This window comes from Dunckerocampus dactyliophorus, chromosome 18 (genome assembly GCF_027744805.1).
Source record: "Dunckerocampus dactyliophorus isolate RoL2022-P2 chromosome 18, RoL_Ddac_1.1, whole genome shotgun sequence".
Lineage (NCBI taxonomy): Eukaryota > Metazoa > Chordata > Actinopteri > Syngnathiformes > Syngnathidae > Dunckerocampus > Dunckerocampus dactyliophorus.
The window spans coordinates 19,158,355-19,175,337 of record NC_072836.1 but is presented as its reverse complement, the minus strand read 5'-3'; the positions used below and the strand labels follow the sequence as shown (position 1 = coordinate 19,175,337).

The 16,983-nt window shown below is 45.2% G+C and overlaps 1 protein-coding gene across 10 annotated transcripts in view; it reads left to right on the top strand.

Moving 5' to 3' along the window:
* The window catches only part of LOC129171582 (trinucleotide repeat-containing gene 6A protein-like), a 37,092-nt gene that overhangs the window by 13,851 nt on the left and 6,258 nt on the right, over positions 1-16,983 (top strand). For 4 of the 10 annotated variants that reach the window (XM_054760381.1, XM_054760380.1, XM_054760383.1 and 1 more), the window contains 22 exons: positions 1,582-1,871; positions 3,871-3,918; positions 4,744-6,913; positions 7,001-7,473; positions 7,748-7,879; positions 7,967-8,128; positions 10,034-10,222; positions 10,332-10,501; positions 11,402-11,479; positions 11,820-11,978; positions 13,120-13,260; positions 13,562-13,678; positions 13,833-13,979; positions 14,058-14,141; positions 14,494-14,668; positions 14,761-14,901; positions 15,107-15,274; positions 15,353-15,493; positions 15,627-15,734; positions 15,828-16,061; positions 16,591-16,661; positions 16,765-16,904. In XM_054760381.1, the coding sequence (XP_054616356.1) occupies positions 3,873-3,918; positions 4,744-6,913; positions 7,001-7,473; positions 7,748-7,879; positions 7,967-8,128; positions 10,034-10,222; positions 10,332-10,501; positions 11,402-11,479; positions 11,820-11,978; positions 13,120-13,260; positions 13,562-13,678; positions 13,833-13,979; positions 14,058-14,141; positions 14,494-14,668; positions 14,761-14,901; positions 15,107-15,274; positions 15,353-15,493; positions 15,627-15,734; positions 15,828-16,061; positions 16,591-16,661; positions 16,765-16,904 (5,246 nt within the window). In that variant the 5' untranslated portion in view covers positions 1,582-1,871; positions 3,871-3,872. The remainder of the gene's footprint in view (positions 1-1,581; positions 1,872-3,870; positions 3,919-4,743; positions 6,914-7,000; positions 7,474-7,747; positions 7,880-7,966; positions 8,129-10,033; positions 10,223-10,331; positions 10,502-11,401; positions 11,480-11,819; positions 11,979-13,119; positions 13,261-13,561; positions 13,679-13,832; positions 13,980-14,057; positions 14,142-14,493; positions 14,669-14,760; positions 14,902-15,106; positions 15,275-15,352; positions 15,494-15,626; positions 15,735-15,827; positions 16,062-16,590; positions 16,662-16,764; positions 16,905-16,983) is intronic. The other 6 variants (XM_054760387.1, XM_054760385.1, XM_054760384.1 and 3 more) reach the window with 6 other exon arrangements.

The following is a 16,983-nucleotide window of genomic DNA, read 5'->3' as shown; positions in this document are numbered from 1 at the left end:
GGGGCCCATGTGAAGGCTGTGCTCAGATGAAAGCCGAGGGGGAAAGAACAAATCCTACTCTATGTAATTTGAACGCAAGCATATCAAAGACATCGTATCTGTCATGAGGAAAGCTGCTTCCCATCAGGTGTTTTGTTTTCTACATGCACTTACAAGCTGAGTTTAACGTGTAGCCACTTTGAATCAAGACTTTTGGAGCTTGAGAGAAGATGTGCAGTAAAGCTGAGTCAAGACCTTGGGATGTAAACAACTTGATTCCCTGCAAGGGAGCGGTTGTTTTAGTGCTGTGGGTAGTTGCTGGAGACTGTTTTTCTTTGCATAAGAATTTTTTCAGTAATGATTCTGTTCTGCCTTCGGATTAATTGTGGAGTATGGCTAAGCAGCGCTCATGAGGCTAAATTGTAGATCAGGGGTCACCAACACAGTGCCCGCGGGCACCAGGTAGCGCCTCACGACCACATGAGGCGCCCGCAAGCCTGCTTTTCATTCAGGTTTTCAGTTAATAATGTGAGAACACTAGAAAGAAATGTATTCTGAAACATAAAATGTGAGTTGTGGATACCAGCATTTTGTGAATGTTTTGGTAAAACAAGCATATTTGATTTGTTTTAGGTTGAAATAAGGTATGAAAATCATTTCTACAAAAATGAGTAGCTCGTGGCCATTTTCATTTTCTAAAAGTAGCTCTCACAAGAAAAAACATTGGTGACCCCTGCTGTGGATGCTGGCCTTATGCCAGATAGGTTTGGGGTGCAGAAAGTAACCAAACATTGTGCAGACGTCAGTATGCCATGTCAACATGCCAGTGTCTCTTACTGGCTGCTATTTTTCTGTAGAAAATCCATAGTACGCATTGGATGACTCGAGTGGCTTTAGTGTATAAAAAATGACTAACATAAGCTCCAAACAGCATTACGTGTGAACACTTGTTCACATTTGGGTGGGTTTGTTTGCTTATTGTGTTGACTAGTGAAGCGAATGGTTGTTTTTTTTGGTTTTAAGTTTATAAATAGACCTGTGTCCTGCTGCAGCAGGCAGGAAGAGCTAACACGCTTTCTAACCTCTTTAGAAAAGGTCATAAGAGTGGTCCACACATACTAGCTGTCAAATGCACTGGTCCACTTTGACCGAAGGCTGCCTGTGTCACACTCGTCATTGATTCTTAATTTGCATCTTTGTCTTTTCTATTGGCTTTCAAGTCAAATTTACTGGTTGGAGACTAAGCTCAATGGGCCTCATAATACAGTGGATATCATATGACACAGTTTTGAAGCATGAATTGACAAAAAAGGGATTTGCTGTATATTGTATTGACCCAAAATTTACATATCCTGCACTGGACAGACAGAGAGACAGACAGAGAGACAGACAGAGAGACAGACAGAGAGACAGACAGAGAGACAGACAGAGAGAGAGAGAGAGAGATATGAATGTATATTGTTATATGTATATATGCAATATACAATAAAGATGTACATAATTGCCTTTCTAAACCGTACCATCAAAGTGCCTGAGAGTGGGTGTGTACTGTATTATCATTATCCAATATCTGATATAACCTTTCTGTTTGTTTGTCCTCAGGACCGGCGAAAGCAAAGTCCTGGAATAAGTCCTAAATCCACACTGCATTCCCCTTCCCAAATATACACATCAAGTGTTCAGCAAGTCCTCAGCAATGCCAAGGGGGCCTGATCAGCCAGCTGCCCACTCTGATCAACCCGGCCTCTTCAACACAGACCCTTGAGGTCATACCTGCTAAGAAGTCCGCTACTCCCTCGTCAACCTGGGAACCAGAGGAAACCAATTCTCCATTCAGCCCGGGGAGGCCCTCAAGCCCATTCAGGAGCTGCAGCCACGTGCTGCCCTCACAGGTAGGCTTTGCAAAAACTAAATCTGACCATCCAAGCGTCCTTGACAGTCCTTGATAAATGTTCCTTACTCCTACTATGATGATGAAATGGTGTGTGGTTCTAATAAAACTGCTGCTATCATAGCCTCCACACTAATCTCTCAAGTAGTGCTGCAACTAACAATTAGTTTTAGTCGATTAAGCTGAAGCTTTTTGGTTCAGTTAATCGAGTAGTTAGTCAGGCCCAAGACAGGCCAAAACGATGTGAACCAAACACATTAGTGGTTTGGTCTGCAACATATCCGAAAACAGGCAAAAATGCTGAATTTGGCCTCCGATTCGCACTTACGAGGAAATTTAAGGTGGAACGGAAGTATTGAGCAATGCGAGTGTGTCCAGATGGTCTGTTTTTTGTAACACTTGTAATGTGAAAACATTTTTGGTAAGGCATTGTCTTTACCTCACGCTCAATATTGTTTGTAAAACTTTTATTTGATTTGAGAAAATGCAGTAATGGCACATATTTAGACGCTTCAGCACCCACTCCATATGTGACTTGGTCCACTTTAAAAACCAAACACAGGGCTCAGACTCGTCAAACCTGGAATGGATTAATCTACAGACCTTGGGGGTTCAGAAAAACACAGTTTGATTTGTGAAACCTTTTATTCTATTTGTGAAAATCCGATAAGGATACATTTCATATTGGACATGGACTACTTTAAAAACAAGTAGACCTCAGAATAGCTAATATCTCCTGTGCCGTTTGGGACTGAAGGGTCCTGTGTGGTCTGGGCTGGGTCGTTGATGCTCTCCGTGCTGTGGGGGCGGTGCTGCACCCCCAGAGGAAATAGCAATGGCTCCAAGCGACTCAATCACACACGCCATCATGGGCTGTTTTCAGCATCTTTGATTTGATACTTTAATAATATTGCTAACATTTGAGATGTGTAGGTTTAGTGGTTTTCAAAGTGGACCAGGTCCAATATGGACTACTGTAGAGCTGGAAAACTGAGAGAAATGTACCTTTATTGGATTTTCACAAATAGAATAAAGGTTTCACAAATCACAAACTGTGTTTTTATGAACCTCCGACATCTGTAGATTATACCAGTCCAGGTTTAACGGGTCTGAGCCCTGTGGTTTTTAAAGCGAACCAAGTCAACTATGGAGTGGGTGCTGAAGCGTCTAAATATGCCATTATTGCATTCTCACAAATCAAATAAAAGTTTCACAAACACAATAGTGAGCGTCAGGTAAAGGCAATGCCTTACCAAAAATGTTCTCACTTTAGAAGTGTTACAAAAACAGACCATCTGCAGACATTCGCATTGCTCAATACTTCCCTTCCACATTAAATTTCGTGCCTACTGCGACCATTCCACCTTGAATTTCCCCTTAAGTGCGAATAGGAAGCTGGCCAATCGGAAGCCAACTTCAACGTTGTGCAAATATGTCCATCACCGTTCTCCAAAGTCAAAGGTGTGTGTGTGTGTGTGTGTGTTTTGACTAAAACACAAAGAAAACAGGTCTGCTTTCATGGATGGCTGAGGAAATTACAAAGTATTCACATTTGTGAGGCCGAAATCAGAATATTTACAATCGATGGAATACCAGAGTAGTTCTTCATTCATAGGATAATTGATTAATTGGTTCGTTGATTAATTCTTGCAGCTCTACATGTAAGCCCTGCCCAAAGGCTTGGTAAAATGGATTCCTGACAATTACAACCACAATTGTTTTTATCAGTTTAGTTGTGCAGCCAAGCTAAGACGATAGCTGTTAACAGTTGAGTAATTCTTTTTAGTCCACATCTGCAACTGGTAATTAAGGCTGTGCATCTGGCTGGATCTGCCCATTAACACTGTTAACACCCATTAACACACTGCTTTCAGCTTCTCTGACTCTTGCTCGCTTGTTTATTTAATTCTGTCTCTTCTTTTCATCCTCCATCACCCCCTTTTTTGTCCTCAGCTGGAGTTCTAGCTAACTGTTTGACAGCCTTTCCTCTCTCTTTCTAGGCATGGCTCCCATTCGGGATTCCGTCAGCCATTCCCCTAATCAAACAGGTGACTACACATTGCTTTCGTCTTCTCCATTTCTCTGTACTTCCTCCCTTTTTAGTGTTTCTGCCTTCTTGCTTGGCAGTCAGTCTCTCTTGACCTTGACTGACTCATTTCTCTCATGGCATATCAGAGAGATTGTGAGGGATGAATGAAGGGAAGTTGGATTGAAACGGCACAAAAAGAGACTTGGCGACAGAGCACAATAAGCGATGCTGTGAGCCTTTGGCAGTCATCTATGAGAAAGTGAGATGTATGTGATGGCTGCCAGTTGGTGGGACGTACTCCTTGAAAAAAATAAAGTGATAGTAAATGTAACAGAAGACTATATGTGACTCTAGATTAAAAATGTGTATTTAAGACAGACTGGGTAGCCTTATAACACAAAAGGAACCATTTCACAGCAAAAGAATGCTTGTCTCGGACAACAGAAACCTCAGATTGGAATCACACAATCAAAAGTATTGCCGTATTCTCCCCTCCCTCGTCTTCACACTCATCTTCATTTCCCCCTTGTGTTTCTTGCTCCCACAGAGCTTTAGGCTTTGCTTAATTTAATTCGTAGTTTACAGCTTGTTCATGCGTTTTGCTCCTGCTGTGGTGACAAAATAGTGACAGCTGTGTCCAGGCCAAAACCTGGCAGAGGTCTCAGAACAGTTGGACAGATGAAGGCTGGAGTATTTATTGGTTTATTCATGTATTAGTGAATAGGCACTTTGAACCACACCCATGTTTGCGTTGTGGACAAAAGGTGTAACAGAATGAGATACTTATTCCTACTTTAATTCTTACATTGTAACACTTGTGCATATCTCCTTTGTTTGCCTCAAGGTCTGGAACATCCTGGCTTGGACTCACAGTATGAGCCCTCTCCCTGGTCTTCTGGCTCTCCCTGCAGTAGTGACGGCAACAGCAACTGGGGAAAAGTGCTAGTGGACGGAAGCACAGACAAAGCCAACAACCCCTCCTCGACTCATTCGTCTGTCTGGCCCCCTTCCTCTTCTTCCTTCTCTTGTTCCTCCTCCTCTTCCTCTTCTGGCTGTGGGTCAGGATCAGACCCCGAGTTGGCGTCAGAATGCATGGACGCGGACTCTAGCCCCTCGACTGGCTCAGAGAAAAACTTTGTCGCGATCGCTGTGACGACTGGGATGATGTCAGCAAATGCGTCATCCTCGGCGTCTTCTCCGACATTCACTCCCTCCTCTGCCATGATCGTTGGTGTTTCACTGAATGGAGACGGAAATGGCAATGGTCGTCAGGTTAATGGAGGACTTGGAACAATCTGCGGTGCAAATAACGGAAATAGCAACATTACTGGACCCCCGCACTTGTCTGTGGCTGGGTCCGGCAGTATTGACAGCAATAACATGGGTAACCACAACAAGCTTGTTAATAACAGCAGCGTTTGGGGCACCCAGCCAGGCAACACCGTAATGACTTCCAGCGGAAGCACCACCTACATGAATGGAGACTCGACTCCAAATACCATACACCCACATGCCAACCACGGTGCCTGGTCACAGAATCCAACCCCAAGCCCGTTGTCCCAGGCCCAACGGCCTCCACAGCCTCAGGGGATGAATTCAAAACTGGGTCTCGCACCCCAACAGGGCCCCTTGCTGGGATGGGGTGGTATGGCAGCTCCAGACAACGGCAGTATGATGGAAGACACAGAGGTGAATAATGGTACATCAAGCAGCAATGTGTTAGGAAGCAGCAACAGTGGAAATGGTGGCCTGCAGTCTGCCAACCTTATCACTGAATCAAATGGACCAAATAACACTATAACGATGAATACTACTACTACTACTACTAACGCAACAATGACCTCTAGCCCACCAAACTCTATCGCCTCACCCCAGATGAGCGGGGAATGTTCCTGGGGTTCCATTGGAGGAGGGAGTGGTGGTCTGCTGCCCAATGGAAACACTTCATCAGCCCCCCAGTGTCTCCAAGGAGAGACAGGGGGCCCTGGAACCTTCAGTACGCCTTGGGATGCATCTACCTATTCTGGAGATAAGGGTCCCCCAAATTCAGACACTGTGAACCCACAAACCCCTGCCTTAAGGCAGGCGGGGAACTCCCAAATGTCCTCTACTGCTGCTTTTAAGAGTAATAATAACCACCATAACACTGGCGCACCACGCTGGGATCAGGGGCCAGCTGGTAACCCAAATCAGTGGGGTGGGGGCGTCGGTTCAAATCAAATACCAGGCTCTATAGGACCGATGCCAGGAACTGTCAACCAAACTGCAATGGGCTCTGGTTTAGGAGTACCTCGCCCTTGGGGAAGCAGTGCATCTTCTTCCTCCTCTTCCTCGTCTACATCTAACAAGATGTCCACTGCAGAGTGGGGAACAACCCATGGCGGCAACCACTCGGACGCTGAAAGTCATAAAGGAAGCACTGCTAACAACGGCTGGAAAAGCCTGGAGGATGATGCCATGGGCATGGGCGCTGGAGGACCTGGAAGTGCAAGCCTGGCAGGCGTAACAGGAGGCTGGGGTCGCTCTGGAGGAAGTGAGGGAAGCGGTGAGAGCTCTGGAGGCCAGTCCAGCTCGGATAGAGAGGGCAGTCTGTCCAAGGGAGGGAACCGAAGAAAAGCCAACAATGCAACACCATTCGCATCCGTTCCGAGTCGAACCGATGTGGATCCAAGGGTCCTGTCGAACACCGGATGGGGACAAACACCCATACGACAGAACACCGCCTGGGATGTCAATCCTCCTACCAACAATCAGCCGCTGGCTCCCAGAGCAGATGAAAGAAAGCATAGCTCTGGCTGGGGAACAGCAGTACCAACACAGGCAGCTCCCACCCAGACCTCTGGAGGTTCAGGATGGGGAAGCGGTCCAGGTTGCACAAGCTCAGATACAGGAAGCACTGGTTGGGGGGATCAGAGATCAACTTCTGGGTGGGACAACAAGGGCCCAGCGAGTGGAGGTGGCTGGGATGATGGATCCAGTTACAAAGGGAGCAACAACATCAGCAAAGATGACAGGTAAGGAATGTTTTCTAACAATAACATCTTATTTTAAATTGTACAATCTTATGTATTTACAAAGGTTTTCATTCTCCCCTCTTCCAGATCCAATACTTGGACTAATGCGCCCAAACCACAGCAGAGCTGGGCCTCCAATAGTGGAAATGGAGATGAAGGCTGGTGCACTGGAGGAGATGGTGCCAGAGCAGGTTCTAACAACCACTGGGGAGATGCCCACAAAGGGGCCGGTTCAGTAGGCTGGGATAGCGACAGTGACCGCTCTGGTTCTGGATGCTGGAGCGAGCCAGGTCGGACCAACACCAGCAGCAGTAACACCTGGGGAGGAAGCGGAGGATCAAATACTCCAGACCAGAGCACTCCAAACCCTGGCTCTAATTGGGGCGACTCTGTCCACAAATCCAACCTTCAAAATAAGAGCCAGGGTTGGGGGGAGCCAGTGAAGAACCAGCAGGGTGTCCAGAACTGGGGAGACGCCAATTCGAAGCCCTCTCATACTTCCAACGAGTGGGGGAAAGGTCCAGACTCCAACATGTCACGGGGCAACAACAAGCCTACAGGTCAGTAAATATCATGATAATAATTGGAAACTCTGTGCATTCTAAAATGGATATACTGCATGTAATGCACTAAAGCAGAGTCATGGGACTTGCCATGCTGAAGGGAATGTCAACAGTTTTCAGAATGCCGGCTGGCATCTCTCCAGCAACCTTACTAACTCGCACTGCTGCCCTGTCATCATCATCCTGGTCTTTCATTTGTCTGCGTGTTGTTTTGGGAGCTGTAATGAACAATGATGATATGACTGCTAAATGAGTTTGATTCCATCATCAGGCTGGTTGGGTGGTCCCATCCCCACAGTGGGTCAAAAGGATGAAGCAGCAACTGGCTGGGAGGAGCCTTCTCCAGAGTCCATTCGTCGAAGGATGGAGATTGATGATGGAACTGCAGCTTGGGGAGATCCTGGTAAGGGCACCTGTTTTAAAGGTTAGAAGTAACTCTGCAGTCGATGAACGGTGCTCACTTTCCGCTGTCAATTTTACGTCTTCCTAGGTAAATACAATGGGGGAGCTGTGAACATGTGGAACAGAACTAGCCAGTCAGACCAGGACGGCATGAGTTCATCATCTCAACACCAATCTCACCCATCACATAGCTCGACACATCCTTCTCAGCCCATGCAGCCTCATGGCCAAGACAAAAGTGGCAGTTCTGGTAAGTTGGGTTACATTTTGCTGCAAATCTGTTTAACGTAGCACTTTTTTATGCAATGCAAAAACCATATTTCTTTAAACTATATTGGTTGGCTTGCAATCTTGTTTAAAGACAATGGATATGACAACACCAGGACAAAACAGGATGCAATTGCTGTGCTTGACTTTCATTGGCTTGGCAAACGTGTGTTGACCAATTTGCAGATGTCGCTTGGTTGAGAATAACATTTTGGTTTGCATCTAAATTACTTTCATCATAAGTGTGGAGTTCCACCATTGCCAGTGCTTTCAGTGAGTGCAAGCCGGGTTAGCTTTTAGACAAACATAACCTCCATTAAATGTAGAGCTAATATTGAAATACTGCAATGGGGTGGAAAAGGGTGCTACTGTATATGAGGCTAATATGGACATGTTCGTGCAAGCCTTTGTCTGTAGTCTTGTAATAGTACAAAAGTCTGTCTCCCCCTGAGAAATGTGATCTTCAAGGATTCACCTAAGGACTGTTACGACATGAAAAGAGTTCTACAGAAAGCATAGACACTTCACTCAAAAGCATAGACCTCTAAAACACGCACACACACGGCTATTGTTCTTCCTGCAATTTTGGAGCTTTTTGCCAATCTGGTTGAGTCATCCCTCAAGAATGCTAAGAGCATAGATGAATCCCCCGCTCCCCCACCGCTTCTTCCCTTTTTATTAGCCTCTTTTGCCTTTGCTTTCTCTCACTTGCCAATCGGGCTGGCAATAGAAAGCCAGACTTTTGTTAGGGCTGTGAGACACAGAGGAAAGAGTAGTGGAGGAGGCTGTCTTATTTGCAAATAGGAACGGTTTCTGTGAAAGAGCTGGAGAAAGTGAAGGAGACTAGAGGGAGGGGCTATTAGGGTTATACGGGGACTCTGTCTAGTGAGCTAACTGGAGCAGCAAAGTGGATAATGAGGAAGTTTGTGAGCCAACGAGGCAGCTACTATGATGGGGAAATATATTGTGAAGGCATGGAACATGGGCATAGGCAAATGAAAAGACATTGATTACTGTGCCCAGCTTGTAAAATAGCTTAAACGCCACATTGGGCCATTGTTTGTAACCGTTTGTAAATTCAGCATTTCACTGTTTTACAACCAAGTCCGTGCTATGGCTGTGACTAGTTTGCAGCTGAAAAAAGAAAATGGTAAAGTAGTGCAGCTTTCATTTGATGTTTACAGCGTCTTACACCAACAAGCCACATGCGGCATAGCTGAGTCACAGAATGACTGCAATGCGATCTGCCACCTTTTCATAGTAGAACTCATAGACCTAATAATTCACAAAGTCAAAAGCTATGGCACACGTTCACTTGTGCATGTAATAAAGACGTGTCATTTAATTCATGCAATCACGCCGCCGTACGTGATACCGAGAGGAGAGATTTGTAAATGTGAAACCATGTAGCAATAGAAATGACACTCTTCTAAATATTAAGAACATAGTTATTTGCTTTTATAAAAGGTCCTTTTCTATGGGAAAGGCATCCTCAAATTGCCTGGGTATCTCAACTGCGGGCGGTGTTTTCAACTTTTTGTGCAAATAAATAAAAACACAGACCAGCATGTTCGCTTGTGTGCATGCCTTGTTATGTATGGGACACGGGAGCCTCGGGCCACCCTATGATCTATCCTATTTTTACCAGGAGGTATCCTTGGCATCTCCCCAAACACGTCCGGTGGTGGGAGAGAGCGGCAGGACTCGTCGCTCAACTGTAACACACACCTTCCGACCTCATCCTTGCATTCATATGACAAGCGTTAGTCTCACACATGTGTGAGTTAGCTGCAGGGATATTCTCAGTTGCTTTTGAGGGGCTGAATGAGAATTGCTGAACTGTCTGAATGTTGTATGAAATATGACAACTGTTTGTGTTGTCCTTCAGGTTGGGGCGAGCCTTATCCGCAGCAGAAGGAGTCCTCAACATGGGGGGAACCCACTTCTGCGCCGCCTGTTACAGTGGACAATGGAACATCTGCCTGGGGGAAGCCAGTGGACAGTAACTCTGGCTGGGAGGAACCCACCCGGGATAACAGAGAACCTGCATCTGGATGGGGAGGGCGCCATAAGTCTGGTAGGTCTGCCCCAGATGATAGTTCTGGCTGTTCCCCTCTAGAAAGTGCATACGTGAAAAAATTAGCGAGTTGAATGTTGTGGCTAGTTTTTTTGCCTTCACTCCTCAGTAGGTCTTGGTTCCAAGCCAATGGAGACCTGGTGTGGCGAGGATGTGTCTATGAGTAACAGTTGGGACCAGGAAGAGGAAGTAGAGATTGGCATGTGGACCAACAACCCACAGGACAACAGGTCACATGACCACAACACCTGGAACTACAAGCATAGAGGATCCAACAAGGTTTGTTCCCCACAACTGAGACATGCAGTAATCCCTTGCCACTTTGCGCTTCAAATTTCATGGCTTCTCTATCAGGTTTTCCAAAATATATTTATAAATCATGCTGTTTTGAATACGGCCTATTAGTTTTAAACAAAATCTATATTTAGGCAATTTCTTTTTTTTTTTTTTTTTTTTTTGCCTGAATTAAGCATTTTCAAACATAAAAATGGCGAAATGAAGTAAAATGCAAATATAATGCATTGTGATGATATAGTGTTCTACACTGGTCACAAGGTGTCAGTAATGTTGCTGTAATGTTGGGTGAGACACAAGCACCAGACTTGACCATCGCAACAACAGGCTTTTATTGCAGGTTTGAACTATCTCACAACAGGCACAAAAATCCCTAACACAGGCTACTGTTGCAGCCATAACACACGCCAAGCTAAAAGATCAAATTTAACTCTGAGCCGCTGACGTCACTTTCTGTTTGCACCCCCCTCGACTCCCATGGCACTGGAATACATTTACAGCAACAGGCACAAACAGTCTTTTTTTTCTTTTTTACGTCTTAAATGGCTTATTTTCTCATGTCTACTACATTGGGTACTGCAAGTGTAAAGGTGACTATGGGGGTGTTATTTCATGTTTAGAGTTCTCTCATGTTAAAAATTTTATTGAGAAGGTTGTATCAGGTTTTCTTTGCTCCTAACTACAAAAATATTTGATTTTTAAATAAGGAATCCTACTTTGTGGACATTAATTTATCACGGTCGGGTCCGGAACCAATTAACCGTGATAAACGAGGGAGGACTGTTTCTTGAAAATGTCGATCCCACTCTAGCGCTGTCACTCTGACACTTTATTTGCTGTGATGAATTCATCCTCAAATGCATTTTTTTCCTGCTGTTGGTTCAGATGAATAAACCAGTCAACAAAGCAGATGAGCCGTGGATGAAACCCTTCATGAATCACTTCAGCAACATGAGCTTTTCTGTAAGTGTTTTTCATGGTGTTCTTTGTCATTACATATGTTGTGTACAAGCAGAAATATGAATCATCAGCCTAATGATGTGGTATTTAAAGAGCTTCCTCATGCCAAACACTGATGTTTGGCAAAATTGATGCTGTCTTTTGTAAATGTATTCAAACTGAGTCAATCCTCACCCGGTTTTTCAGGGTCAGTCAGAAATAGCATGGGAACTTGCACACAGGAGTGGCGGCTTTAATTGGCAAATAATTGACTGAACACGTTGATCTTCATATATAATCCAAACATTCTTTGCTTGTTTTGTTTACAGCGAGGCAATCTCTTTCATTTTTCTTCCTTTTGTAGCGGGACTCTGATGATTGCATGAAAACTGGCGTGGGAATGGTGCAGGATAAGCGCATGGACACCATGGGAGATTTTAATGGAGTAATGGGGAAGAACCTTGGGTCTCAACACCAGCTCCCCAAAGAGTCCACCATGGATCGCAGCTCTTATTACGACAAGGTAACACGGAAAACGGCACTTGAGAGGAATTGTTGCAAAGAGAGGGTCACGGGGGACATGTAACAAGCGGGATTACATCACCGACACAAAGTGAGTGTCCATTAAATATGGAGGAGTGTTGTTGGACATGTTTCCTGCTTGCAGCAATCTGCATCAGGTATACATACTCTTTCTGTTCTGCTGCGCCCCACAGTGGCTAATCTAACACACTGCAGTTGTGCAGCATTGTATTTTTGTTATACTAAATCCTACAAATTTTTTGCAGCCGTCTCTCGCTATATCGATCCCTCACTATATCGCAGTTTTTCCAAAAATAATTCATAAACGATCGCTCTTTTGTGTTTGACTATGGCCTATTATTAGTTAAAAATATAGGCATCAGTAATGTTACGAGACATGACGACATGCCATGGCTGAGATCGAGTGGGGGAGAAAAAGGTTCTCCTTTCATTCCGTGTGGAAGTTTTTGGCTTCTTCGTCCTTCTTCCCCACTCAATTTGAAACACTAAGTTTAGAAGTCAATTGTAGAGGCTAACTAGTTAGGTCACTAGCTTGCTATACTAGCGGCGGCAGTGGTACCGTAGCCTGTGCGATGTGACGTAAACAAAGAATAATAGGAGTGTAAAAGTGACTATTTGGGGTGTTATTTCATGTCTACAGGGCTGTTAAAAACCCGTATTTAGAAAGACATAAACAGGTTTTCTTTGTGCTATGAAAACATTTTGTTTATTAACATAGAATCCTACTTTGCAAAAATTGACTTATTGCGGTCGGGTCTGGAATCAATTAACCGCGATAAACGAGGGACGACTGTGCACAGGAACTGACACGCAGCTGTTCAAAAAGGAAATGTAACTTAAGTGGAGTATTTTCTCTCATAGCAAAAAAAAAAAGGTTCCGGTTTTTGCTGTCTTGGCATCTTTGCTCTGCTGCTCTTCCACCTATTGCTGCTTGCTTTACACTTGCACCCTGTCCAACAAGATATTTGTTTTAAAGGCTCCACCCCACTCCTCTGACTCATTCCTCGCCAAATTAATGACTTTCTCCCTCTCGCCCCCGCTTTCTGTCCGTCTGCGGCTGGCTCTGTGTTCCCCGCTGTGCTTGCCGTCCGTCTGCTGTGCGCCTGGCCTTGCTTCCGCAGCTGTCTGTCACCCTCTCAGCTTCTGATGAGCACTGCTCCAGTCAAAGCATGAGCATTTCACCTTCCAATTCCGCTCAGCCTATGCCATGTCCCGACTCTGGGCCGTCTCTTGCCCACTCTAGTCCTGGTGTTTCTCGGCAGGTGAGTGTGGAGGTTGTTTTGTATGCCAGCCATCTTCCCACCTCACAGTAACATGATTTTTGTAAATGCAATTCATATTATTCTCCCACAAACTATATGTTTGTTGTTCTCTAATGTGCGTTAAATCATTTCATTCACGGGAGATTAAAATTTAGAGGCTGTGACAGCAACACAAACCCAAAATAATTAGTTTAGAGTACTGCTCCTTCATGATGATGATAATGTGATGTATTAGTTTAAATGTATTAGTTTAAATTTGTTTAGTGGTTATGACAATATGTGTGTTGTTTTGTGTGCCTAGAATGTAAACCCAATGTTGGGTGGCAGCAGCTTAGCACAAGGCCGTGGTGGACTGCACTCTCAGCTCCCTCATCCTAACTACCGTAACCAAGTGCCTCCTCCCATTCTACCCCCTCAGGTACCCCCATAACCTCTTTTTAGTGTTCCTGGATGATGAATAGAAATCCAATGACCTTTCTTACCAAATTAAGCTAAAATACAGACCTAAACTCTCCTCCTCATTCATGATTTGATCAGAATTGACATCAAGGAAACAAATCCTTTGTTTTCAGGTCCCTCCATCCCTGTTGAAATACTCAGGAGGCAATGGAGCCCTCAACCCTCTGCTAGGCCCTCAGCAGGTCGCTGTGCTTAACCAGCTCTCTCAGCTCAACCAGTTGTCTCAGCTCAACCAGCTGTCCCAGCTCAACCAGCTACAGGTAGGGTGCCAAACTCATTGAAACTGCCTTTTAATGTTTTGTCTTGTCCTGTTTTTCATTTACATTTTCCCTTTACAGCGTCTTCTCCTCCAGCAGCAGCAGCAGCAACAACAGAAGGCTCAGAGCCAGAGAGTCATGCCTGTGGGACGACCACCTGAGCAGGTTTGTCATTTTTCAATATTAGGGGTGTCACACGACACCAAACTCGCGAGACGAGACGATGCGTGAGATTGGGTCCACAACAACGAGACGGGACAAGAGTTTAACATTAATTCGAACAAATTCAGCATACTGGCGTGTCGATGGGCTCATATGGAGGCCGGCAAAATGATCAAGTTCATTTTCATTTATTGTGTGATTAATGTATTTATCGTGAGCCCCCCCCCTTTTTCTTTTTTCCCTGAACGGGAAATCTTGTCACATTTTAATCTCATGGCACCTCTTCAATATATTATCGCATATTCTGTCGCTTCCGGAGTATTTGTTTGGTAACATTTTGCCTCCTACCTTTCAGACACGTCCTATTGGTTCATCTCCATCGATGATGCAGCCACCACGTCATCTAGACCCTTCTTTGCTGAAACAGTCCCCAGCCCTGAAACCATACCTGGAGAACTACTTGCCCCACAATAGCCCTGACATGCAGAAGGATGCTTCCACTCTTGGCTCCTTCAGCAACTTCCCTTTAAGTATGTTAACTTCCATAACATTTAAAATGATCAGCTCATTACTTGAATATACTGTCGTGCATTTCAATAAACGCTTCCTCTATTCTTATCAGGCTTGAACTCTAACCTGAATGTATCCCTGGACATGGGTGTTGGTACTAATGCTGGCGGAGCTTTAGGCTACAAAGAGCCACCCCAGTCCAGACTGAAGAAACTGTGGGTTGCTGATCCTCTGGAGCAGAACAGCAAATCTGGTATGCAATTTTATGACTGTAGCATAAAATGAACCTGTTATTTTATTATTATGATAATCCTGTGGGCGCATACCCTCAGGTTGGCAGTGGCATGATAAATTGATCTATCAATTGAACTGAATTGAATTTGGATTTCTTTACATGGGTGCAATTTGGCACTTCAACCAACACCGAGCCTCTTGGGCTTCATTTGTTTGTCCGACAGGTGCTATTTCGTCAGGGATGCGTCTGGAGGACTCCTTTTATGACTTCCTGTCCCCTGGCCCATCCCCCTTGAGTCCTGCCGGCCAATCAATGGGCTCAGTGGGAGATGGCTGGCCGTCCCGTGCCAACTCCCCCCCGCCCCATGGAAACACCGTCACCTGGCCCCAGGGTACACATGCGTCAATATTCAAACACCCCCACAAATGTTTTGCTGGACATCTGCTCATGGCTGTGTCTGCATGCGCAGAGTTCCGACCTGGCGAACCTTGGAAAGTTTACCCCAACATTGACCCTGAGACTGACCCTTATGTGACTCCTGGTAGTGTCATCAATAACCTCTCCATCAACACCGTCCGTGACACAGACCACCTCAGGGACAGGAACAATGGTAGGTCACATGCACACTAACCCAAAACATGCATTCAGAGCAGCCTTTAAAGGCAAACAATTTGAACCTAATGGGTTTGGAAAATATGCTGCATTACCACTTGTGCCTACTAACGCCCCTCTCTGTTGCCCAGGGCCATCCTCATCACTAAACACCACGATGCCTTCTAACAGTGCCTGGTCATCCATTCGTGCCTCCAGCCACAGCGGTTCCCTCACCAGTACAGCACAAAGCACTTCAGGTGTGCATTCTGTTTTTTGTAATTCAGAGATGCCAATTCTGCATATGTCTCCAGTGTTCCTTTTCCATGAGTTAAAAGTTGCTCGTGTCCCAGCAGCCAGACCCAGTGAGTCAAAGTGGTCTCCCGGTGGTGGTTCTGTGTCTAACTCCTCTCTGGCCCACGAGCTGTGGAAGGTCCCCCTGTCTCCCAAGTCGCTGTCTGTGGCGGCCCCCTCCAGACCTCCGCCTGGCCTCACCAGTCAGAAGCCCAGCGCTGCCTCCTCTGGCTGGGATGGCTCCGCCCTGAGGCTCGGTGGGTGGGGCTCCAGTGACTCCACCTACGCACCTGGTGAGTGCGTGCGTGTACAATTGATCAAATGCATTACTGTTTGTTATAGGAGGCTTGGTATCAACTGTCATATCTTATCAAGTCTGGTGCTTGTGTGTCTCACCGAAATTTAGAGTAGCATTACTAATAGCTAGTGTCCAGTGTAGAATGTTACTAATGACGTCTTTGAAAGCCTTTATATTTCGATTCTAGTTCATTTTGCCATGTTTATGCTTCTTTCGGTCAAAAAATGCTTAAAATGTCCTTATGTATATTTTTGACTAATAGGCCGTATTCAACCACAAAACGGCATGATTTATTTATTTCTTTACTTTTGGAGTGAACCTACAAAATTCAAAGTGCAAAGTGCAAAAACGAAATTTGGATATACTTTAGAGAAGTCAGTGTACAGCTTGTAAATCAGTATAGATGTAATATTCACTGCAAATTGTCCCTTGAGAAGATGGAATGAAATGTTCGGGGTGTTAAAACGTAGGCTCCTGTGGTTTTCGTCCCAGTGACCAGGAGGTGTGTGCCTTGTGTTTGTCAGGTTCCAGTTGGGGCGACAGCAGCAGCTCAGGGAGAACTCAATGGCTCGTTCTGAAAAACCTCACACCTCAGGTACGCGCGCACGATAATTAAAAACTGCATGCGTTCATGTTGAATCACTGCAGCATTCTGTTTGATGTGTGACTTAACTGCTGGTCCGATGGTTCGATCCCAGATTGACGGCTCTACTCTGAGGACTCTGTGTATGCAGCACGGCCCTCTGATCACATTCCACCTCAACCTGCCACATGGTAACGCTGTGGTGTGCTACAGCTCCAAGGATGAGGCAGCCAAGGCCCAAAAGAGCCTGCACATGTAAGAACATTACGCTGCATATACAGGATTACGTTATGAACATGCATTTGTATAATTATAGGTAGTTTCCTACCTCTAA